This window comes from Gekko japonicus, unplaced genomic scaffold (genome assembly GCF_001447785.1).
Source record: "Gekko japonicus isolate JY-2015 unplaced genomic scaffold, Gekko_japonicus_V1.1 scaffold98, whole genome shotgun sequence".
NCBI lineage: Eukaryota > Metazoa > Chordata > Lepidosauria > Squamata > Gekkonidae > Gekko > Gekko japonicus.
In genome coordinates this window covers 907,899-933,370 of record NW_015164668.1, presented here as the reverse complement: position 1 = coordinate 933,370, position 25,472 = coordinate 907,899, and the positions used below count along the sequence as shown (strand labels likewise).

The window sequence follows — 25,472 nt, the reverse complement described above, 5'->3', positions numbered from 1 at the left end:
CTGTACGAATGTAGCTTGTTATTGCTGTTTAGTCTTTTGTATATGTCAAAACATCTTCATTAAGCTGGACACTAATTATTTCCAGTGGGCCTTCCAGCGTCTCCCATGGTTTCCAATGGGCAATCCTGTCCTTCCTTTTAGTACATCCCCACTAATTCACTGTTCACCTATGTAGAGACAGGCCTCTGCCTATATATTTGAACTGTTAGCTTCCATTGCAATGTATCTGAGGAAGTGTGCCTGCACACCAAAGCGCACACCTTGAATAAACCTTAAAGGTGCCGCTGGGCTCGAAAGGAACTGAAAGAAAAGGGTCGCCTGGCGAAGGGAGGGGGGCCCCCTCATCCCGCTCCTCGCCCAGCTGCTGAGAAGAACCTCGCCTTGGAGGGATGGTCGCCTCTGGCTTCCGGGAGGCAGCCGGGGAGGGTAGGTGTATGGCGAACCCCCCTCCCCCCCCCCGCCGCCGGGCATGTGCAGAGGCGGCTGAGGGACGGTCGGCGCCGCTGCGGCAGGGCGCTTCACGCTCGTCCCCGCCAGAGGCCTCTGGGCGAGCCCGGCCTCTTCCCCCGCCGCCAGCCGCGCTCTCTTGTGCCATGGGAAGGCGGCGGGGCGGCCTTGGCTCGACGACGCCGACGCGAAGCAGAAGCCTCCGGGCGGGGTCGGGGCTTCTAGGCGACAGACTGAGGGGAAGCCGCGGCGAGAGAGCGGCGGGCGGCCGCAGCCAGGCCCAGTCCGGCCCCCTGTCAGCGCTGCGCCAAGCAGGTAGGCGGCCGAGGAAGCGGCGGCTCCCTGGAGGTGAAACGGCCGCCGCCTCCCGCACTTAGAGGCGCCGTGGCCTCTTTCTTCCCTCACGAGGGCCCCAGAGACGGCGGTCTCCCTTCTTCAAAACCGGGTCGGGAGGATTGGAATGACGGGACCCAGTCCTCATAGGGCGTCGCCTCGAGTCCGGCAGGGCCGCCGTTTGGCCTCCCTACAACAGCCCTGCGGGGTAGGCTCAGGGAGGGCACGGCTTGCAAGCCCAGCAGCGCGTTTGTTGAACGATGCGTTTGCAGGTGTTGGGGGTTTTTTTTGGGGGGGGGGCTCTCCGCCATGGAAGCCTCGTGTGCAGCAGGCAGCCGGGCTCTCTTTGGTGGGTGTCGGCAGTTTTCCGCAAGCAGCCATAATAGCCCCTCTTCTCTCCCTCCCCCCCCGTCTCCCCCCCTTTTTTCTCGCGTCGTCCTTGAGCCCCTGGCCGGCTGGGTTGGGAGGACTGAGGCAGGGTGTGGAAGGCGGCCAGCTTTTGGGGAGGGGCTGTGGCTCAGGGGGAGAAGAGACTCTTCGCCTTGCATTGCAGAAGATCCCGGGTTTAATCCCCGGCGTCTCCAGTTAGGAAGGACCAGGCAGGACGCTTTTGTGCGTCTCCTGTTGTGTGAACACACAGAGAGGGAGGGACTAGGAAGGTCGGCTGCTGTGTTTTCTTTCAACACTTGTATGATGCTTCTGGGCCATGTGCAGAGGGCCGTGCCCTCAGCACAGGAACAAAAGTGAATGGCTTTCAATGCACATGGCCCTTTACCCGGCAAACAGGGTGAGATGTGGTAAGGGAAAACATCCCGTTGGAGACAGTGTTTTGTTGGGAGTAGTTTTTAGTCATTGAGCTGGTGCAGGATGCGATGGTAGTATGTGAAATGGAAAAGCTAAATGCACATGGGAATGACTTGAGTACCCACAAGTCTCTTGGCCATCAGGCCAAAATGTGGCAGCCAGGCTGAGCTCACCACACTGAGCACAGTTCTCAGATTCTGAAAGGTATTACTGGGTTTCTCAGCACAATTCATTGTTCCCAGTGCTGCCTTTCAGAGATCATAAAGGTACTGGATCGAGGGACCCTGTTGAAACTCCTGGACATCAGTATGGTTGTCAATTTCTAGGTGGGGGCTGGAGATCTTGCCAATTACAGCTGATCTCCAAACCACAGAGTTCAGTTCCCCTGAAGAAAATGGCTGCTTTGTTGGGTAGACTCTATGGCATTATATCCTGCTGAGGTCTCTCCCCTCTCCTAACTTTTCCACACCCCAGATCTCCAGGTATTTCCCAGGCAGGAGTTGGCAACCATGGACCCCTGAGCCTGTACAAAATGCCTTTACCTCTTCATTTTTTAAAGAAGAAAGATGGGTTGACCATGGAGGACATGCTGCTGGAGTTATCTTTGGGTACCTCCCCTTTATAAGTAATTTGTGGTTTTATGTCATAAGAGCCACAGGACTGGATGATGAAGTTCTGGCTAAACCTTAGTGCTTTTTTGTGTGGTAGTCCTTGACTCATCAGTATGCCAGACTGAGGCTTCTTGCAGAGTCTTCTGTGACATTGTGGTGTTGAAATCAAGGGCCTTTTTTGTTTGTGGGGTTTTGTCGATGCGGTTGTGAGATGGAGAATTTTTTCAACATGTTCCCATCTAACTAGAGGCTATCTTATGGTATCTGTGTGTAGAATGGGGAAGACGACGATGACCTATATTTAATAAGGCCTTTAGATATTTGATTTCAGAAGACAAAGCAGCCCAGCTCACTGGAGGTAGGGTTGTCATCTTTTGGGACTGACTCTGCTCCTTTGTATGTAAAAGCAGCCTGATAACACAGAAATGGAGCGAGAGGAACTCCCATGCTGCCCCTTTCCCCCAAGACAGGGAAAGCAGTATCCTCAAAAGATAGGAGGTCCATGTGCACACGCATACCAACTAAGCACGCTTTGCAGCTGTGTATGTCCTTACTTGGTAAAAGTTGCTTTTCAGTTGCTATTTCCAGAAGGCATCTGCTCAGATTCCTTTGGGAAACTATGAATTTGGCCAGAGACTATGATCAGTTGGGAAGAGACCTAATTTAAGCTCATTGTGTTAGATGGAACAGGGTCTGTGTTTAGGAGGTGGTTGTTTGTAAAAAAATGTTTATATCCCTCTGTTCTCCAGTCAACAGAACTCAGAGCAGGTTAACCTTAAATTGAAAAAAAAAGAATAGTCTGACAATAAATGCAAGGAAAAGGAAGCAAGCCACAACTTCTGCCACTGAAAGCACATTTATTTGGCTTTTTGCACAAGTGGCAGAGGACTAGAATTAAAAAGGGGAGGAAAGAGGAGTTTTAGGATTGCCTTGTTGGCCGAGTAGTTTCTGGAACCTCCCTTAGATTGTATCAGCTTTCGAGCCATCTGTTTATTTAATGTGGAATAATATTTGGTGTATCTATTGATGAAATCTCATTCTAGCTTCTTTCTGTGGTGCCTCATTAGTATAGCTCTTCATAATCTCTTGTTAAGGAGAGGATAAGGGTGGAATTCCTGTGTACTGTCAAGACGATGAAGAGGTGGCAGAGTTGAAGTTCCAGGAATAATTGAGAAAGTGGAGTCTGGATGAACAAGATCCAAGGTCTTTTAGAAACTTGTTGATTTTGTTAACAAAAATATTCATATTATCATAAAACACATCTCCTTACTGAGAAATTACCAACATAGCATCCGTTAAAAAAAAAAAGATTTTGGAGGAAGCCAAGAAGTTGCAGGCACAGTAACTTTAACTGTCCTAGGTAAATTGTTCTTCCATTTACTACAGTCTTGTATTTGTTAAACATATAGAAGAACAAGCCTTGCTGGGGAACAATTAGCAAGGCTTCTGCTAAGAGAAGTCCTCAGACTTCTGCCAAACTAGTTGCTGGGGGAGGGACAATGGCAGTAGAAGCCTATGGCTTTCTTGCATTGTTTATGTGTGTTCCAGAGAGATGAACCTTTCTTTTATTTTTTTTAAATAACATTTTTTAATTTTGTAAAACAACAGTGAACATACTATCATTTAACATTTAAATACCATAGAACAAGGCTTAACCGTAAGGTGTCAGTTAAAAACTGCTAATTAGGTTACATGCAATGAAAAACTTCATAATACTTTGAAGGAACAGTAAATTTGGAAGGATCAGTATTGAATATGAAGTCTAAGAAAGGAAACCATTCTCAGCACCCAGCCAGGTTTCTCTGACAGGCGTATAAGCAGGGCATGGAGGCCAAAGCCTCCCTCAGTGTTGCTCCCCCCCCCCCGCTGCAATTGGAATTCACAGGATTACTGCTGGATTATTAGGAAGGATTGAAAATTAAACTAAGTCTGAGTCCAGTGTCATCTCTAGGACCAACAAAGTTTTATTCTTTAGATACATTAAACCATTACATATAGGTTGATGGTGGGGAGGGTGTTGCCTGGAAGGGGTAATTAAAGTCAAGATGCATAAATTACCATACTTAGCAATAAATATAGCTAAGACTGGATGAAGGCAATTGGTAAGACCTGGAAATAGCTGCAAATTAGCGTATAGCGTAATAAAAGAGTTTACAAAGAGATGCGAGAACTGAATGATGTTAGCATGTATAGTGAGATAAGAAACCAATATCTCTGTTAAACCCTGGGGATTCCATTGTCCTGATTGTTGTAATAACTTGTAACTCTAGTCTGTTTCTGAAATTCCTTTGCAATAAAACAGCTACTTTGAGGTCCCCCACTGAATGTCCTGGAAGGCTCAAGCGTTCTCCTACAGGTTTCTCAGTTTTGTGATTCTTCATGTCAGATTCTTGATGTCAGTTCTTTACCTCCGTAGATTTGGGACACAACACTCAGTGTGGAGTCAGTGCTGTATATGTGCATAATAAAAATTTGGTTGCCCACCGAAATTAATGTTATGCAGTACCCCTTGGAAGGAATAGATGTGACAGCAGCCAAGCCAATTTGGAGGGGGAAATCCAAGAAAGCAAAGGAAATGGTCACAGCATGGAGCCAAAACTGCAAAGGAGCATGAGAAAGTCTTTACTCTTCATGCAGTGTGGAAGTTAAAGTATGCTCCTTTAACTAAGATATGGAGTAGAATTAAATACCTTCAAAACCTGGATGTGTTGGTCTTTTAGAACAAAAGTTTCAGCAGCTATTTCCACATGGATGATTTGCCTGAAGTCCAAGGCTTTTGGGAATCCCCACCCCCACCCCGCTTCCCCACAGCATGATGATGCTTCCATGCGTCACCCAGGTCTTGAGGAAGGCTTTTGTGCGATCTTCCCCAAACCTGGTTTTCTGCAGTGTTTTGGGAAAGATTGCATCCTAGCCAGGCTGGCTGCTACGTAGGTGGGAAAGTCTGGATTTTCCTGGTACTGCCTACTTATCAGCCATTTATCCCACCCCAATCTTTGCAGCAGAAATTCCTCCCCCTACATGCCACCAGGGTGCTTTTTATTTATTTATTTTTATCTATTTATTTATTAAATCTCTACCCAGTCCTCCCGCCGAAGCGAACTTGGCAACTGGCATATCAGTGTAATGGTACATCAGTATTACTGTTAAAGTAAAGGTAAAGGTTTTCCTTGCTTGAAAGCTAGTTGAATCCGACTCTAGGGGGCGGTGCTCATCTCTGTTTCCAAGCTGAAGAGCCAGCGCTGTCCAAAGACTTCTCCATGGTCATGTGGCCGGCATGACTAAACACCGAAGTGCACGGAACACTGTTACCTTCGCACTGAAGCGGTACCTATTTATTTACTTGCAATTTCTTGCTTTCAAACTGCTAGGTTGGCAAGAGCTGGGATCAGAGACGGGAGCTCACTCCGTCATGTGGCACTCGGGTCTTGAACTGCCGAACTACAGACCTTCCGGTCTGCAGCTCAGCATCTTAACCTCTGAGCCACCGCAGCTCCATTATGACTGTTACTGGTTTTCAAAAAAGAATATTGGGAAAAATGCCTCCCCCCCCCCCTGGTTTCTGGGGCAGGGAAAATGTGGGAAGAGCTGCCATCTGGAAGCCCCATTGCCACTTCACTTCATTGGCTGCTGCAGTGACACCGTTTCTCCCATTGGAAAGCATTGCCACGTGGGAAAGGCCACCTTCGCAAAAGGTGGCTCCAAGTTCCAGTTGCTGCCACAGATGGCCTCAAACTACCATATATTTTGCTGTTCCAAAGAGTGCCTCTTCACTTGCTTCACTGTCTCAGCCCTGACAGAATCTGAGATTTTTCTGTGCAAGGTAGGGAAATACAGCAAAAGTTGGTGAGGAATTGTTTTTTGGGGGGGGGACAGTTGGGAAATTCCAAATTCCAAAATTTTCCCTTACTCTGCAGTCTAGCACTCCATTTCTCCTCTCATGTAGGTGTGCCTGCCTGGCCTGGCCTCTGGCATTAGTCTTTTCCCTATCTGCTTTCCTTTTTTGCTGCTACCTTATATATTTATCTGTGTATGCCCGATTAATTAGTGTCTGAGGAAGTGTTTTTCCTCTAATACAGGGGTGTCGAACTCATTTGTTATGAAGGCCAGATCTGACATAAATGAGACCTTTTTGGATTGGGCCATGTGTGTCATAAAATGTAATGCCATGTAGCAGAGATATAAACTTTAGAAAGGATACAAACACAAAGGGTTTTTTTAACTTAAAATAAAAACATGCTTAAAACATTAGCACTCTTGCAATATTTTGTTTATTTAACAGTGTCTGATAACTGACACCTCTTGCTCTGAGTTATTGCATGAAAATGTCTGTGCTGTTGCAATCTTGAGTATGCTGTTCAGATGTGTATCTGTAAGCTGCAAACCTACGATGATGGCAGCAGCAGCAGAACTGGAAGAAGCAGCAGAAGACAACCAGTTCCACTGCGGGCCTGATAGAAGCCCTCCAGGGGCCTGTTCCGGCCCCCGGGCTGCATGTTTGACACCCCTGCTCTAATACTAATTAATTGCCATTCCAAGATACTTTTGTCTTAAAACTGATCAGAGCCCTTAAAAGCTTATCGCATTTTGCGTGCCAGGAGGCCAAGATATCTGACGGTGCCATTCTAAGCAGTTACACTTTTCTAAGCCCATTGATTCCAGTGGACTTAGAAGGGCACGTCTCTGCTTAGGATTGCACTATAAGGCATCCTAATAGGGCAGCTTTGCTGCCTCTGGAGTGTTCTGGTCTCTGCAGGGAGAAGCACAGGTTCAAGCTCGTATTCCTTACAACCTGTTTTTCAGAGAAAAGAGTAGAAGAGCACCAGCTTTTCATTCAGAAGGTCCCAAGTTCAACCCCTGATATCTCCACAAAAGACCCTTTCTGCCAGTTTGAGTAGCCTGTGCTAGATGGACCAATGATACAACTCCGTATAAGTCAGCGTTATACGTTAATCCTGGTTAGGAGGAACACACACTAAATCCCCATCCAAGATACTCTAAAGGCTGATTTCCCCTTCTCCTGCCATTTAAATAGACAGTATATGCTTCTCGGAGAGCAATGGGCATGCTTAGTCTTCATCAGGCCTTTAAAAAAAAAGAATCTACAGATTAATGTTTTTCTGAGCACTCAAGAATGTGCAACCACCCCTGTCTTGCTTATGGGTGGCCCTATGTCTCTGACCTACTAATAGGTACGTGGCTTTCAGTTTAGGTCACTAGGTACGAGAAGGGGAACTGCAGCCAAATGTTGCACTGTATCCCTAACCTGGAACAAGAAGGAAATTCCTCTGTGTTTTCGCACAAGGCAGGAGAATCTTCCAGAGCTTATGTTGGGTCTGAGAGAAGCTTGTGAGGCAAGGAAGGGGGCTGTGGTTTAGTGGTAGAACATCTGCTTTGGATGCAGAATGTCTCAGGTTCAAGTCCCCTGCATCTCCAGTTGAAGGACCAGGTAGTAGGTGATGTGAAAGACCTCTACCAGAGACCCTGGAGACCTTCTGCCAGTATGAGTGGATAATACTGACCTTAATGGGCCAGTGGTCTGATTCAGTAAAAAGCAGCTTCATGTGTCTCCTTGCTTTGCAAGCGGCTCTCAAGCTCAGTGCCATGGTGAAGAGGCAACACAGGAGGATAATATATTCTAGAGTATCGGCTACTGAGAGATCCAGAAAAACCACCAGGACTCATTCACCCCATCAGCAGACCAGTGTAAATCATCTAGTGGCATGTCCAAGGCGGTTTCCATAGCCTGAGAAAGTGTATTTGCAAATAAACACTTGAGGCCTCCATGTGGAATGAATTGACTTGATTGAGAAACGAAACTTGCACTACAGTGGGCTCAGAAGGATGTAACTCTACTAAAAATTACACCATTGTCTGCAGCTATTCATGTTCTGATTTTTGGGAGGGGGATTTACCATCAAGTTGCAGCCAACTTATGGCGACCCCATACAGTTTTCAAGGCAAGAGATGTTCAGTTGTGAGTTGTCATTGCCTGCCTCTGCATAGTGACCCTGGTATTCCTTGGTGGTCTCCCATCCAAATACTAACAGGGCTGACCCTGCTTAGCTTCTGATTCTGACAAGATCGGGCTCACCTGGGCTACAGTTAAATTACTGCAATGTGCTCTTTTTTTGCTGCTGCCTTTGACGTAAGTAAGCTTGTTGTCTGGGATTAGCTGTGGGGAGCATATTGCCCCTTTACTGAAGTCTCTGCACTGACTGCCTGTCTGTTCCTGGACACAATTCAAAGTGTTGCTTCTTGCTTTAAGAGGCCAAAATGGCTTTAAGGACCAGGGTACTTGAGGGAGCACTTTCTCCCAGGTGACCCTGCCCATTTGTGGAGATCTTCAGCCCAGACCTAGTTCTCTGTTCCTTCCCTCTGAGGTGAGGCAGGTGGCAACCGGTGGGGCACCTCATTTATAGAGCGCTCTCCCTCTGGAAGTTCACTTGGTGCCCATTGTTTTACTTTCCAGGCTAAGACATTGTTATTTGCTCAAGTTTTTATCTGAGTCCTTTTTTTTTCCTATACACAACCGTGTGCTTTTATTGTTTGTCCATTTTACCATTTTTACTATCTGCTTATTTATCATTTTGTATTGTTTTATTAGGCCTGTTGCATAGGATTTGGTGGGGCTAGGCTTTTTTATTCCTGTTGAGCTTTTATTTCTGGCTTTTTTATGCCCGTTCGGGTCATTTTAACCTCCTGTTGTTCCATTGGGTTGCTTTTATAATGTATTGTCAGCTGTTCTGACGGTTGGTTGATTGTGTGATGGTCTTGTTTGTTTTGCTTTTCTTGTGAGGCAGTTTTTGGGCAGCTTTATTCCGAAGAGGCAGCAAAGAAGTGAACCTAAATAAATAAACCCGACTCAGGTCCTTCCAGGCCCTTTTAAATGTGTAAATGCAGAAACAGAATATCTGTAAGCAAACAGACCCCAGGAAACTCGTCCCTCACATATCTGTACCACCAGGATTCAACCAGCCCTTATGCCAAGGAGCTCAAATATGGGATTGCTCTCTTTTCTCCTCAGAGCAACTTTTATGGAGTACACTAAGTTTATAGTAACTGGCTTTAAGGTCATTCCGTAAATGTCATGTCTGATATGGAATTTTTTTTTGCCATCAAGTTGCAGCTGATTTATGGTGACCCCATAGAGTTTTCAAGGCAAGAGACCATTCAGAGGTGGTTTGCTATTGCTGGCCTTGGTGTAGTAACCCTGGACCTTGTGTGTGGTCTCTCATCCAAGTGCTACTTAGCAGGGCCGACCCTGTTTAGCTTCCAAGATCTGAGGAGATCAGCCTAGCCTGGGCCATCCAGGTCAGGGCAATTTAACTTTTTTTGTTTTGCCATCGAGTCACAGCTGACTTACAGCAACCCCATGGGGTTTTCAAGGCAAGAGACATTCAGAGGTGGTTTGCCATTGCCTGCCTCTGTGTCATGACCCTGGTATTGCTTGGAGGCCTCCCAACCAAATACCAGCCAGGGCTGTGACTCTGCTTAGCTTCTGAGATCTGATGAGGCTACCCTGTGCAGCGTTCCCTCTAAGCTGAGTTAGTGTGAGCTAGCTCACAGTTTTTTAGCCTCTGGCTCACACATGTTTGTCTTAGCTCAGGAAGGATAGTTCCAGAGCAAACTAATTTATGCAGTAGCCAAATTGCTCACTCACAACTTTAATGCCAGTAGCTCACAAAGTAGAACTTTTGCTCACAAGACTCCACAACTTAGAGGGAGCATTGACCCTGGGTTATCCAGGTGAGGGCTCCCCAGTCTAACCTATGTCTCCCCAATCTAAGTACCACAGCCTATCCACAGCAATCCATGGCTCTCTGGGATCTTCTAGAATAGGTGCAAGGCTTATGTGGTTGTATCTAGCTGCTTTCATATTGAGAGGCTGCTTTGGTAATTAAATACTGGGATTTTTAAAAACATTGCTCTGCTTTTATATCTATATAGGCTTTAGCAGCAGTTGATCCAAAGAGCCACTTATCTAGTTCCTTGCTCCCAAGCGAGATTTGGACTTGCATTTCTTGAAAAACAGCTCCTCTCCTCCATTCCACATCTCTTGAAACTGAAGGGAGTTTCAAAGGCGGTTTGTGCCGTGACTGACGTGGTGGTGGGGTGTCCGCTGATCAAAGGAAAAAGTAGAAAAATTCCACTGGGCACACCCAGTGGTTTGGGTGCACCTAAACAAGCTCTTTTGATCTAATTTGAATTTGTTCTAGACTGCCTCACCTGCATCGGGAGATGGGACAGAAGTGTTTTTAACTGATAAATTCCTCTTTAGTATATTTAATAGTTAATGAGTGGCCCCACTTCATTCTGTAGAAATATGGAGAGCATTTTCTTGTTGCTATCTATCCTTCATCAGGGAAAATAATTTCCTCTTCCCGAGACTTGAGGCAAAATCTTTAGGAGAAGCATATTGGGCTGCCAGCACCAGCAGGACTGTCTGTCTGTGCAGTTTTCAAGAAGTTTGTGATCTGAGCTTGTGCAATGTTCAGCCTCTGGCGTCTTTGAAAATCACTCAGGTTAACCACTCAGGTTGTCACCACAGAGTCTTACTGACTCACTGTGCCTCTTGTTACAGGTTGTCTTCCCACTCTCAGGAGTGCGTGAAAGCTACTCAGCACACAGGCAGCAAAGCACCTGGCTCAGAAGATGACTGAAGTTCAAATCGACAGCTCCCGACTGCCCCCAGTTCAAGAAGGTAAGTTTTCGAAGTGGCTGACTCCTTAGAACTGGTTGAAGTCTTAGAACAGGCTGTAGACCTAGCCTGGATTGGTAAAATACAGCTCTAATCCAACTTCGGTGAGAAAGGTAACTACGTATTTACTGGTATGAAAAAACAATGTGCAATTTTGAACCTAACGCAGCTTTGCTGAATCAGACCAATGATTCATCTAGTCCAGTGTCTGGTTTCACAATGGCCAACCTGATGCCCTCAGAATGCATTTCTGCAGAGCACAGAGGCCAAAATCTTCATCTATGATTACCAACCAGCACTGGTATTAAGAAGGTTAGTCTCTCTGAATACAGAAGCTGTATATTGTTACCATCAAGGCTGGTATCCACAGATGGACCCTATCTCCTTTCTTAAAGCCATCTAAGCTAGTGGTTGTGTACTGTGGAAGGGAATTCTTCAAGAATGACTCTCTGAAGAATTGCTTTGTTTCATCTTCCTGAATCTGCTTATCATCAATGATATTGGGCATCTGTGAATTCTATTTTACGAATGAAGAACAAAAATTTCTTTCTGTACTTTTCCCACCCCGTACATAATTTTATAAATCTCTTTCCCCAGCCCTAGGTCATCTTTTCTCTATACTAGAGTTTCTCAAACTTTTTCATGAAACTATTTTATAAATTCACTGGGTGCTATTGTATCATAGGCTTGAAATTCCTCCAACCTCAGGAACCTTTCTCCAACTTAAGTGGCTGTTTGAATTGGAGGAAGGCTGCTTAGGCTGAGGAAACTTTCAAACGCTGCTTAGTGGAGTGGTAAGATACAGGCTGTTATACCTTTTGGGAACCACTAGCAAAGTAATTCCATGCAACTTTCACCCTCCCTGACATTAAACTCAGTAATCTCACATCTTTTAATTCTGAACAAGTTAATATTTTATTTTTTTATGTTTAATTTTTATAAATATTCAAGCACAGAAATTGCACATCCCTGTCCCCACACTATCTCTCCGTTCCCTCTTTCACTGATTCTTCATTTCCTTCCCTTCTATTGGCCCTGGTGGTCTCTCCCCTTTCCCTCCTTCCTTTCTTCTCTCCCACCTTCTGGCCTACTTTTTTCTGTCCTCATCGTTTTCAGCTTTTCTTTCTGTCCTTCATTCCTTTCTCACCCTCACCCCCGCTTTCTCTCCCTCCCACGTACCTTTTTTTTTAAATCCTTCCCTTCTCCTCATGTTGGCTGACACAAACTGTGGCATAGAAGCCTCTGTAGTATTGTTTGGGGGTGGTCCAGCAACCTCAAAACTGCCATAGACATCTTGCAACATAGTCTTACGAGATCTCAGTCAGCTTTCCTTTTTAAGCTTCAGTGATTTGGGGTTTTATACTCCCTCCCCCATGTATTGCTTTCTGAACATTCAGGTTCTTCTGTAAACTTGGGGTTTCTCAGATTTGCTAAAACATCTCCCTTATCTATATGGAATCCCATTGTGTGGATTTTTTGATCTTCAACTCAAGGCCAAGTTCATAATTTGATATGTGATAGCATTGCTGAGCAAAGGGCTGTATTTCATACACATTGGTTTTCCCTGTCCCACTTAGTTTCTGAAATGTTTGCTGACTTCTATGTTCTCATAGAAGCGCTCCAATTCTCCCATTTTAACCTGGAGACTTCTAGCATTTGTATATAAACACCTGTCCTCTGTTTCGTCCGCAAGTACTGTCAGGATGCATGTCTCTCCCCCTCCCATGGCTCTTTGATGTCCTTAATTGGCTCTCATTGCCTGACACCACTCTCACTATCAGGTTCTAGCCCACCCACACCTAGATTACCATAGGCCCTTATTTTTAATGGCTGGTTTTGTTTTGTTGTTTTAGTTGTGAGTTTGCCTCAAGCCAGTGTCTGGAGAGGTGGAGTATTTTTCTCGATAAATAAATAGAGATGAGTCATCCTGAACCAGATGGTCTCTAGCGCCTGTTGATTCCCCCCCAGGAGTTAGTTTAAAAGCTGCTTTGTCTCCTTTTCTTTAATACTGAGTTCCAGCAGTTCGGTTTCATTTCATTTCAAATTTCATTTCATTTCTTTTGTACAGGGTTGGCTTGCCCCAAAAGGTTCCCCAGTACCTAACAAATCTAAACCCGTCCTCACAGCATCACCGTCTCATCCACTCTTGGAGACCTCAGTGCTCTAGCTGGAGATGGGGTGTGACTGCCGTGCTGGCCGGCCTTCACTCCCGGACTAGGGGGGGAAAGCCTGATCTGATCTCCTTAGAGTGGCCCCAGGGTGATTGCGGTATATTTTGTAACACAAACTGACCCCTCCTGGCTCCATTCTAACATTCGCACTAACTATCAGGAAGGGCTTCACAGGCAAGCCTTTGGCTACAGCTGCAACAATCGGTACTGAACCCAAAAGAAAAGTGTAATAATGTTCCAGCTTGAACACATTTTTCTTTTCCTTTCAAGTGAAACAGTGGGCAAAAGTCTTACTGCACCTTGGTTAAAATTTGGCTGGGCAGTGTAAGGAGCCAGATGAAATTGCTTGCGGCTTCCTTGACCCGTGTGCCCCCCCCCTCCAGTTGGCCATTGCTGTACTAGCCCATTTCAGGGTCAGAGTGGTGAGCTTTGGCCCTGCAGTAATCCTCAGAAGCGTGAGGAACCACCACCTCTCATGCCTCAGCTTCTGTCAACAGTGGGATAAGTCCTGTGCACAGAGAGAACTTTCAACACATAATCAAGCTGCAGACTCTTGCCAGCTGTGAAGCTGTGGAATGCCGCCATGGGGGGAGGTGTTGGCAGTGGCAGGGAGCACTGTTTTGTTGAGCACACCCATTTTTTGGCAGAGGTTCTACAAGGAGGTGCCTGTTGATTTCGGCAGGCAAGCTGCATTCTTGGCGAGGGTGTTCACAGAAGCGAAGCGGAGTTGCTGAAGACCCTGTAGTCTGACAATGGGTCATTTTTCCTCCTCTCTCTCTCTCTCTTTGTCTACTATCTTCTTTCTCCCAGGAACTCTGAGTGACATGCGTGGTTGTTCTTTCATCATTTTACCCACACAGCATAGCCATGCAGGGATTTGGACCTGGATCTCCCAGAACCTAGTTTAGCATTCTGACCACCACCACACTAGCATTTCTACAGTGCGCTGTGCTTCCATGTGACTCCTAGTTCAGAATATGAGTCATGGGTTAGGAAGTCCTTCGTTTGAATCTTGCCTTCACTGTGAAATCACTAGGTGGCCTTTAGCAGACCAGCTTTCCAAGCCTCAGTCCCCTGCCCTGTCTGCCACATGGGGGTAGTAGTGCCACACCCCCTTGTGGTATTTTTGTAAACAGTACTGAGAGAATGTGTGTGAAGTCCCTTGAACACTCCAAAAGCACTAGAAACTATTTAGTAATATAATATGTGCTTTTATTATGCTTCCTCCTTCCTCTGGTCCTGCTTTCGTCAGTGTCTTCTCCTGTTATAGTCATGGAGGAACAAGGGCCTCTTTTTATTCATCCAATAAAATAATAAAGACAGATGTAAATAACATTTTTTAAATCAGTGGAGCCAGTTTGAAAGCACCCTTGCCGCATTTAGGGCAAGCCTAACTTTTCAGAGTGAGCTCTGAAACTTTGGTTGTGAACCTTCCCAGTGCAGTAAATTTTGAACTGGAATGGGATTGTTCAAGTGAAGGGTGAACAAACAACCAAAATAGACCCTCCCCTAGGGCTTTCACTTTTGTAAAAAGCTTCTGCCCCTTGCCAGGTCTGCTGCAGGTGAGAAATGCAGTTGTTCTTTGATGAGTCACTTCAAAAAAATACAGAAAAGTGCCTCTAGTTGGGAGGAGTCCTGAGTATAAAGCTGTTGCTAATTAAATGCTGCTTTTACCTGGATAGCCCAGGCTAGCCAGATCTTGGAAGCTAAGCAGGTTCTACCCTGGTCAGTATTTGCATGAGAAACCACCAAGGAAGTCCAGGGACACGACGCAGCCGCAGGCAATGGCAAACCACCTCTGAGCATCTCTTGTCTTGGAAACCCCACAGGGACACCATAAGTTGGCTGCAACTTGATGGCAAAAAAAATAAAATAAATGCGGCTGAGTTCAAAGTTCTAGAAAGCGAGCATGCTAGGGCATACTTAGAATCATTCTTCCACAAACCCTTTATCATAACTTTTATTAAATTGTGGCCACTGCCCTGCTTTCTGCAAGGAGGGAGGCAATCACTCATGCTAGCCCTCATGTGCCTTTTGAAGGGGGGGACGACGTTTTTCTCTACCTTTTGTGTTGCGTCTTCCCCTCCACCCCAGTCCTCTGCCCATCCATAGAGCAGAGGAATGGGAAGGAAATATTTGCACTTGGCATGTGGAGCGGGAGCTCTTGCTGCTGGTGAACAGATAAGTGGATTCCTGTAGATCTTTCAGTGGCAACTTGTGCTGATAAGACAACTGAACCCTGTCTTGATGAATTCCTTCTTTGTTCTTTTTCCGTGCAGTTTGCCGAGATTTTGCTGTCCTGGAAGATGGTGCCTTGGCCTACTGTCTGCAAGAACAAGAGAGTAAGAGCTGGAACTCGGGGTGATGGGCCAGGCTTATATAGAATAATAGAATCATAGATTTGGAAGGTACCTCCAGGGTCATCTAGTCTAACCCCCTGCACAATGCAGGAAATTTACAAATAAATTCTTTATTTAAAATATTAACTGCCTTTCTTCCTTACAGAACTCAAGGTGGCCTATGATAGTTACAAATACATAAAATAGGTTCCATAGAAACAAAATTTAAAATCACAGGGCAGTCCTAAATAAAACTGTTGTCCGCTGCCTCACAAAGATGGAAAGTGAGGGGGCCAGGTGCACCTCCCTGGGGAGGTTATTCCATAATTGTGGGATATAATTCTAACCTTCTCTGGCTAGTGTTTTGGCTTTCACTGGCTGTTTTTCTTCCTGGTTGGAGCAACGGCCAGTTCCTTCAGCATTGAAAGTTGGGGGACGAATCTGAAGAGGCCAAGAGCAACCAACTGATTAACATTATTTTCAGATAATGTCTGGGAATATGTTTGTCCTGCTGAATCAGTGAGGCAAACTTTGGCAGTACCCTTGGTTGCCAGAGTATGGGATGCCTCTAACACTGTTCCATTAAAAAAAAAAAGAATTATAATATTCGGTTAATTAAATGGAGTCCAGAGCCTCACTGTCTCTAAACCCTTAAATGTTAATGAGTCGACTGACGCAAATATTGTCAGAAGATGTAGCATTTTTTCAGGGACGTTCTCAAGGTTGCTCGTTCAGGTGGCTTTTCTTGGCAGCTGTTCATGGGGAATTGTCCCTTTCACAGCCCAGAGGTGTTGTCTTCTTCATCCCGTAATTGTTTTGGCTGCCACAACGAATGCTAATGAACCACTTCATGACGTCAAGACTTCCCCACAGCTGTGATGAAGATGATCAATACGCTGATCCTTCCACCCCCAAGCTGCCATGGACTGTGATGAATGGCAGTTTAGATCAGGCTGCTGTGTATGATGGGAAGTTCATAAATGACCTGGTTGTTGGAAGCACATGGCCAACCAGAATGAAAGACCGTTCTGTGCAGCTTTCCTTCATCTTGTGCTTTGTCCTACCAGCTATTGTAGAGGCGAAGCCAACATTAATGGCTGCTCAAAAACTGGATAAAATCCATTTGCAGAAGATGACAAAAGGCAGTGTCTCCACTGAATATGTTGTAGGAGCAGAAGGGCAGTGTCTTCCATTTCCTCAGTGGGGTTCCATTTGCAAGGCTGCTTCCGCATGGTGACATTCTCTGAATAGCTCTTGCTGCTGCTGCTGCAAATGCAGAGTCATTTACAGTGGTGGTGGTGGGGTGCCCACACAGCAGCGTTTCCTGCACTTTCCTTGTCTTATCCTCCCACAGCCACTGTTTCCTCCCCACATGGGAGGCCTTTTTTGATGAACTGGAATTGCTAGATAGTTGTAGTGTTGCAACAATATGTATATTGATCTGTTGCCACAGTCTTCTACTTCCCAGCTTTCATTTTTTAAAAAAATAAGTATCTGACCCTTTTTGTTGCCTACTTATAGGAGGAAATGTGCAACCTGTACTTTTGCCCTCATAACTCCAGAATGAAGTTTTTTAAAATGAAAATTCTGAATTAGTAGATCATGGCAAAAGATCGTTATAATGTTGCAGTACTATAATGATCTAGCAATTCCTGCTATTAAAGCCCTTCCATTTGAGGGAGGGGAATGACAGCTGCGGGGGGGCTGAATCAAGAAAAATGGTGCTGCTGTGGGTGGGACCTCCAGAAGTGTATCTACATGGTATCCAAAGCAGTTCATTTGGCTTTGATCTTTTCAGGAAAGTCACAGTAGAGTGAGGGAAAACATGGAAGCAGAATAAAGGGATGGCATCATGCGGATGCTTCTAGAAACAGTGCTGCTTTAAGAAAGACAAGGCAGAGCTAAACCTCCATGTGCAAACAGCCCAAGTTCTGCAACCAGGAAGCAAGTGCCTCACTAAAGACTCTCCCTGCCCTTATAATGTTCCTCTGGTGCTCAAGCAAGCAGTGTGCATGCATGAAACAAGATGCTCCCCAGAAGTCTTTTCATTTGAAACAACTTTAAACCAGAATTTTTCCTGCTGTACAGCATCTGTTTTAGTAACCTTTATTTCAAGGTGGGCAAAAACACTTGGTAGAGTTAAACCGACCAAAAGATTGCTGTTTTCAAAGGGCGCTGTCTTTAGTTCTCCTTGTGAGTGTCCCTGCCTGCCTTTTGAAGCTGGGTTGTTTACTCTCGCATCATTCTTTGAGCTGCTCTTTGTGTCCTGCAAACATATAAAGAGCAACATAGCTTTACCAGTATGGGAGGTTGCTTCTCCTTGTCCTGGAAACAGAAGGGGTGGGAGACAGGGCACTAGATCAGAAGAACTATGAAACACATGGTGTGCTGCAAAAAAGGGCTACAGAAATGGCTGCTAATCAGGTCCTTGCTTCCTATGAGAGAACACAGCTGTTCCTGAAGACTTTCCTGGCTGGAGCTGGGCAAACTGAAGGGGTGAATAATCTTGCTGTTTTGCCCGTCACTCTGGAGCCTTAACTGACCTGGGAGCCAGGAGCAAATCCTGCCCTGCTTCTAGTTCTTAGAGTGCTAGCTGGCTGAAGAAGATACTTCTTTTCCAGGCCAGCCATAGAAGTAGAGCACTAGGAACTGGAGTAACCTTTGCAGAGTTAGCAGCTGCCGTTGAACACGTGTGCACATGAAGCTGCCTTACAGTGAATCAGACCCTTGGTCCATCAAGGTCAGGATTGTCTACTCAGACTGTCAGTAGTTGTCTGGGATCTCAGGCAGAGGTCTTTCACATTGTCTACTACCTGGTCCTTTCAGCTGGGGATGCTGGGGATTGAACCTGGGCCCTTCTGCATGCCAAGCAGGTGCTTTACCACTAAACTATGGCCCTTCCCCAAAGTTGGAACTTAGTGGCAGATCAAATCCAGTAAAAGGAAACTGCCAGGCACCAGAAGGCAGTCAAGTGAAGATGAGCGTCAAGATAGGACTGGAAGTCTACATGTAGTTGTAAAAAGCAGAGACATGGTAAGGAAAGAGAGGCAAGGTAAATGCAGAGCTGGAAATGTGGCCAGGAGCCCTAGGCTGCACCCTCTCTCCTCCTTCCTTTACAAAGGTTTCTTTCCACCTTCCCATGTTCGTTATTCCTCTCTCCATGTTATGCATTGCTCCAGTCCTGGACCCAACTCCTGCCTCGTTGCTCCATTCTTCAGCCTGTACTTTATTTTTTAATTAAAATACTTACAAATGACCACCTTTCTCCCCAAAGAAGAGAAAGGTGACTTAGAAAAGAAAATATTCCAAAAGATAGCAACAGCAAGCATTAACAGCTGTAAAAATAATTTTGAAACCAGTAACCACTTCAAGCAGCATCCAAATTCAGACCATAAATCACGCCTGCAAACTGTTAAACCAGAAACGAAGTGCCTCCAAATGGCCTCCCTAAATTCCACAGTTTTACAGAGGTCTTCTTTAAAAGTCAGCAGCGTAGATTCACATCCTCAAGAAGGGCATTCCTCAAGGCTGGGGCAACAGCAGGAGAGGCCCATGACCCACCTGAGGCAGATTTCGTCATCATCATGGAAGGTATACGTACAAGGAATTGTTGGGAGGAGTGAAGTTGGCACACGGGGTTTGTTGATTCCTAAGCACAGCCCTGTTCTCCTTCCTCCTCCTTTGGTGCCAGGATACCTGCATCTTCACAGGTAGATGTTGTAGGTTTTTTTGGCACTCTGGCTGAAAAGACTGCCTCCCTCTGCTTTAGAGCAGCTAAGGCTATGGTCACACACACTAAATAATCCACTTTCAATGTACTTTACAACTGACTTTAACTGTGGCTGATCCTGCATTGGCTTTTCCCTCCGTCGTTTTACGAAACCCACATTGGAACAGAAATTCCCCTCTGCATTGCATGCTGGTTTCATCACATTTTATGGTAGCTTCCACACTCCATGCCACTTTCTCTTTCTTTGATCATAGGATTTTATTGAACCTTCTGCATAGATTTATGGCCATCCTGTGACCATTCAGGGGTGACTTTGCAATCAGTACAGCATCACCCGAGGTATTTGAATGTGGTTTTGAGCTGCACTTTTTCCTCCAAGTTGAGAAAATGTGGAGCGAATCCTAGATGCGTAATCACCTACAGTGAACTGGCAAAATCCAATTCAAAAGTGAATTGAAAGTGGATTATTTAGTGTGTGTGATCCCAGCCTAACTGTTTCATGTTCAGTAGCCTTATCTTCTCTTTACAGCAGTGCCTAAAATTGCAAGTTGCAGCACAGAAACAAAAGAAGAGTCCTATGACACTTCAAAGATCAACAGTTCTGTTCTTGCTGATGGTGGATTCATTTAATGGCACCTGTGGAAGTTAACGTGAACCCAGAAAGAGCTTATGCTATAATATGTTTAATGTGCCGCAAGGGTGGTCTTTTGTATTTGGTAAAACAGCTACCCTGCTGGAATAGGTGCTGTGCAATCTGCCCTAAAAAGACAAATCTCTGCCAGCAGGCAGTTTACAATTGATTGACACAATGTGGAGAAGGAAGGGACACACAAGATCCTCTCCTTTCAGCACTTGCTGAGAGTTTTCCATCTCTTGCCATTTTTCCACAGTTGAGCAACATTACACCTCCAACATCCAGAAGAACCAGCTGGTTCAGAAGGACATCAAGATCGCCAAGAGGCTGCAGGGCATGGAGGAGGAAGAGAGGAAGCTCCATAACTCCAAGCAACAGAAGCAAATGTAGGCGTTACAATCACCCTTTCTTTGGGGCTTTTCGGATGTGCTTCCCTTTTGGAAACAGTAGAAGTGAATTATGACTACGTTCCTGGGAGCATGGTGTGTTTGGGGATCTGGTGTTGAGTCAGCCATGGGTCTAGGATGCAGACTCCGGGCTACTTTGAATACATGTGAAGGGCAGTGTATAGATTAATGGCCAGAGTGTGTGTGTAGCAGGATGCTGAAGGCAACTGGTCGCTTCTGGAAGATGCTTTATGTAGCGGGATTGTATACTGTTCAGCATTAACACCAAATGAGAGGTGCCATATCTGACCATTCAGAACTTCAAGTGGCACATCTAGTGTTCTGTTAATTCTGTACCCAGCCAGGCTAGGAGTGCCTGTTCTAATTGTTTCTTTTCTTCTCCCTTCATCCTGCTGCGTGCAGTGAAGAGAGCGACTCTGAAATTGCCCGTGCCATCCAGGAGGATATTCAGAGGAAAGCTGAGGAGAGTCGCCAGCGGGAGGAGCGAGACCAGGTACTAGGACGTGCAGAGCCAAATGGGGTTTTGAGATCAGTAGGAGCAGGTTGGGGCAGGCAGGCGTGCAGTTTTTTGCCAGCCAAGTTATGTCAAGATTGCTCTAATAACACCCTGCAGCAAATTACCTGGTTGCTTAGAAGTTCCAGGTTGGCATTCCAAGAGAGATTTTTAAAAATTTCACTGAGTTCAGCATTCAGCACAGACAGTCTCTGCGGGAGGCACAAAATATCAAGCATTTTAGGCACGTTTGCTGCTGCTTGAGACCATCTGGGGATGGGGAGGTGGAGCAGGGGTTGACTGGTCAATCCTCGTAGGCTGGGTGGTTGGGCTTAATTTGCCAACTCCCAGCCTGATGACTGGACTGCTTTAATAGCTCCAGGGTAGCCAGACATGCCAGACAGAAGTGTCTCCTGACCGGGTGCCACAGCTCTGCTGTCTCCCGCCAGTTCTGCAAACCGTGACGGCACTGCAGTTGTTTTTCCTGCTGTTCCCCATTAAGGCCCAAATGTTGCAAACCCTACTAAGTTGCTAGTTTTTCAGCATCCAAATGCAGTTGTTCAGAAGCAGTGGGGCTGTAAGGCATGCATGGGAGGAGGATATCTTACTACGTGGACCCCAGTGTGTCCTTGTTCTGCTGTGACATACTGTGAGTGATTTCTTGTGGCTTTGAGAATTGATTCAGCCCTCAAGAGCGATGACCTTTCTGGAAAGGGGTGCTTCCGAACGGTGGCCAGATCAAGCATTGATGACTGGAACTAGACTTCTGTCGTTTGGGGGCATCCTCACAACAACCCTGCTAGGTAGGTTAGACTGAATGTGGGCAACTGGCCCATAGTAACCGAACAAGCTTCCATGGCAGAGTAGAGATTTGAGCCTGGGTCTCTTAACTTCTTGGCCTTGTGACCTAGAGGTCAGAACATTCTGCAAACTATGGAGTGGGTGGGTTCCGTCACTGCTCTGCCACTTTTAGATTAAAATACTGAAGTAACACAGCAGCCTGTGAAATCTTGATCCACTGTGGGCACTTCCTGCTGGGGACTGGAAGCGATTATGCAGTCTTACCAGGTGCGGTCCATGCTCATAAGACCCTATAAAATTTGTCAGCATCCTGATAGCTACAGAAGGACATTGTTTTGTAACTATAAAACTTTTTCTTGGAGCTCCACTTGAACCTAGGCATCTGGCAGAAATAAAGGACTAGCTGTGGTCCTCTGGCACTTCTCATATTGAATGAGACCTGAGAGAGTTTCTAAGCTAGGGGTGTCCCCCAATCTGGCCCGCAAGGCCCTGGATGTTTCTTACTTTTCCAGTTCTCTTGCTGCTGCCATGTCACAGCTTGCTTTACCAGTCTCTCTCAGTCACACAGGAGAGATAGATGGCAAACCTCTCCTGTGCAGTTGAGAGAGTCTGGTAAAGAACTGGCTGAGGTTCCTCCCCCTCCTCCTCCTGGGGGTGGGAGGGAACAGCCAGAGCTGGCTTTCTGGCCAGGCTGCAGGAGGCAAAGGGAAGCCTTTCTTTCCTTCCCCTGGCTGAGGCTCCTCCCTAAAGGGAGGGAGGGAATGAGGGAGAGCTTGCTTTGCTGGGCTGCCTCAATCACATGGGAGAAATACCAAGCAACTTTAGGACCAACAAAGTTTTGTTCAAGGTATGAGCTTGTGTGCCTTGCTACAGTGTGTATGTGTTTTGTTGGGCTCCTTATGCCAGGGCTCTCCTGGGTACAACTGGGTTCCTGCCTCCTTTTTACTGTATTCATGCCCTCATGATCCAGTCTTTCTCAGTAAGAAAGCAATGTGAACTATTTTAGAGGAGGAATAACAACAAGCCAGTGAGGTGGATTAGACTGAGGGTGTGTGTCCTTACCAAGTTCACCCAGCACATTTCCTTCGTATGAAGTTGTAATTACTTCTCTGGGGAAGAGTATAGTTTTGTAGACAAACACATGGCCCTCAGTCTGTGTCAGGATGTCTTCTCATGTTCTTGACCAGCACATGAAGCAACTTATGTACAAAAGGTTGCAATGCACAGCCATTTCATGGTTACCCCTGGGTTCTAGGCTAGGAACACTGAGCATGAGATTTTTGTAATGAATGTCAATAAACCAAAGCTAGGTTTGCAGCTTACAGATACACACCTGAACATCATACTCAAGATTGCTACAGCACAAACATTTTGATGCAATAATTCAGAGCAAGAGGTGTCAATTATCAGAGACAGTTAAATAGACAAAATATTGCAAGAGTGCTAGTGTTTTAAGCATGTTTTATTTAACGTTGAAAAAATCTTTGTGTTTGTCCGTGTCCTTTATAAAGTTTACATCTCCGCTACCTGGCGTTACATTTTATGACACACATGGCCCGGCCCAACAGGGTCTCATTTATGTCAGATCTGGCCCTCATAACAAATGAATTTGACACCCCTGTTCTAAACCCTTTGCAGCCCTGACCTGGATCTCATAAGATCTCGGAAGCTATGCAGGGTTGGCCCTGGTTACTAGTTGGATGGGAGGCCAGGGTTGTGATGCAGAGGCAGGCAATGGCACATCATCTCTGTTCACCTCTTGCCTCAACAACCCTACGGGGTAGCCATTTACCTTTAACTTCATCGCCAAGATTAATACTTTATTACCATCCTAGATCAGCCAAGATTAATACCACGGCACAGAGTTATCACCACATCTACATACAATTAAAATTTTAGAGCCACACAATAGGCTGATTTCAATAGTATAGACATCATTAATAAAAAGACTTAACCAGCTGCTTCCTTGTTAAACATGCCGAAACGCAAACATGTCTGTGGGGTAAGTTGGCTGTGACTTTGACAGCACTTTTCACACACACACACAAAGCCTCTGTTCAGTGAGGAGACTTGGGGGCAATTCCAGGGACAGGTGAAAGGCTGTACTCCAGGCTGATTTAATCAAAGGTGTGCAGAATGCATTTTATTAGCTATCTTCCCTCCAGACAGGAAAACATAATAAATGTTCACAGCAGGATTAAAAACAGAGCTTGGTTCGGGGGCTGACAAACTGATTATAGATGTCTCAGTGTGAGAGCTGGCTGGCTTGTACTAGACTCCGCCCTTCCCTACTCCAGCGGTTAATGGGAAAGGCAAGCTATCATTGTGGGATGTTTCTGGAAGCCACTAAATAGATTTGGTTCTGCCATTCCAAGTATTTGTACAACCACTGCCACATCCCCCCCCCCGTTTTCCCCCCCCCCCCCCATCATTTCTGGCTGACCACAGCCTGGCTGTAAAATGCCTGCCGTGGTGTCCTGTTTCAAGGATTCCGTTTTGGTAGAGCAGATGGTGACAGAAGTTAAGAATGGCTACATCTAATAAAAGCAGGAAGCCAAAGCTGGAAGGGCATTTGAGATAATAAATCAGCATTCAATGTTTTACAGAAAACAAAGCCCTGTTTGGAAATGGACTTTAGCCCATTCCAAGCGCAGGCTGGTGCTTCTGTTGTTGACTTTGGAGAATGAGCCGAATCTGGTGCTTGAGTTGTACCCAACTCCTTTTGAGCATTAAAAGTTTAATAAACGACTTGGGGAAGGAAAGTCAGGTCTTCGCATTTTTCCCATCCCTGCCACCCTCCACCATTTCTGTATCTTCCGTTGTATCTGCAGGAAGCTGATACAACAACAATCTGAAAGTGCTTCCATACTAGAGTTCTTGCAGAATGGACTTCTGGGCAGTTAGCTTTATTTTACTTTTGTTATTTTTATAGTAATAGTGTACTAATTGTGCATTTGTGCCATATAAAGGCTGCTGGAGGCAGGCCTGTATCCGGAAACTTCATGGTGGGGGTAGGCGTTCTAGAAGGGAAGCAATCATAACAGGAAACAACCTAAATCCAACCCATTTAAGGTGATACAGTTTATTATCAGAAGGACCTGTCTGCTGATGCCCATGCTGCACCAGCCTCTTGACCTGTCCACAGTGGTGTGCTTTCTGTGGGGCAGCCCATCGAGAGAGAGAGCTTCAGCTGGGAGCGTGCATCAGAGAGAGCTCGGCCGCAGGTGGAGGATGGGGGAAGTAGCTGGTTGCCAGTCCAACTGGATCAGAAGCAGAGGCATAAGCAGACCCAGGCAGGTGTCAAGGCTCAAGGGAGCCATTGAGAAAGGGGTATGAGAGCTTTTATCCCACAGTGCACTCTGTCAGGGACCCATTGCTCAGGCTGACCAGCAGGATCTGAAACTGTGGATTTTTAGGGCCCTGTGGACAGGGATTGGAGTCAGCTGGCTGAGTGTACACAGGGTTGGTACTGCAGCACAGAGCTCTGGTCCAATTTGGTACGCGTGTGTCTATTTTAAACCTTACGGCCCTATGTGGTGTGGATCTTGGATGTCTTAGGGAGCACTAGCCCCCCCCATTGCAGTGGGTGTTATCCATGTCTGCAGTGGAAATGGGTTTGTGAAATTTGATGTCATCCCTAGTTCAGATGTCCATGCCAACCATGAAGCTCTGAAAGGTGACCTTTGGCCAGTCGTCTTCTGCCTAACTTGCTCACAGGGTAGTTGTAAGTATAAAATGGGAGACACCAGTCCCATACATAGTGCCTAGCGCTCCTGGGAGGAAGGACAGCAGAGAGACACAGACACAGAGGTAATAAACGACTTCTGGCAGATAGACGTGACTGACTAACAATCCACGTGCGGCTATGCGCTGCTTCATGTTTCCATAGGCATGCTTAAATCCCCGACACCAGTCACTTTGGTGACCATGCAGAGACTCCAGTTCCGTGTGAGCAGGGGCTGTTGCATCAGTTCCTTGTGGAGCTCTGGATTGTGGCCATA

General features: G+C 46.0%; 1 protein-coding gene across 5 annotated transcripts in view; it reads left to right on the top strand.

The window, feature by feature from the left end:
- The first annotated feature begins 311 nt into the window (after positions 1-311).
- The window catches only part of LOC107108665 (coiled-coil domain-containing protein 50-like), a 52,320-nt gene continuing 27,159 nt past the window's right edge, over positions 312-25,472 (top strand). For 3 of the 5 annotated variants that reach the window (XR_001482448.1, XM_015409149.1, XM_015409146.1), the window contains exons 1-5: positions 495-762; positions 10,780-10,899; positions 15,347-15,409; positions 20,027-20,156; positions 20,580-20,670. Coding sequence is in view for 4 of the 5 variants with exons in the window: in XM_015409149.1 (XP_015264635.1) it covers positions 10,851-10,899; positions 15,347-15,409; positions 20,027-20,156; positions 20,580-20,670 (333 nt within the window). In the remaining variant the exon portion in view is untranslated. Of the gene's footprint in view, positions 427-494; positions 763-927; positions 989-10,779; positions 10,900-15,346; positions 15,410-20,026; positions 20,157-20,579; positions 20,671-25,472 lie in introns of those variants that run through there. The other 2 variants (XM_015409147.1, XM_015409148.1) reach the window with 2 other exon arrangements.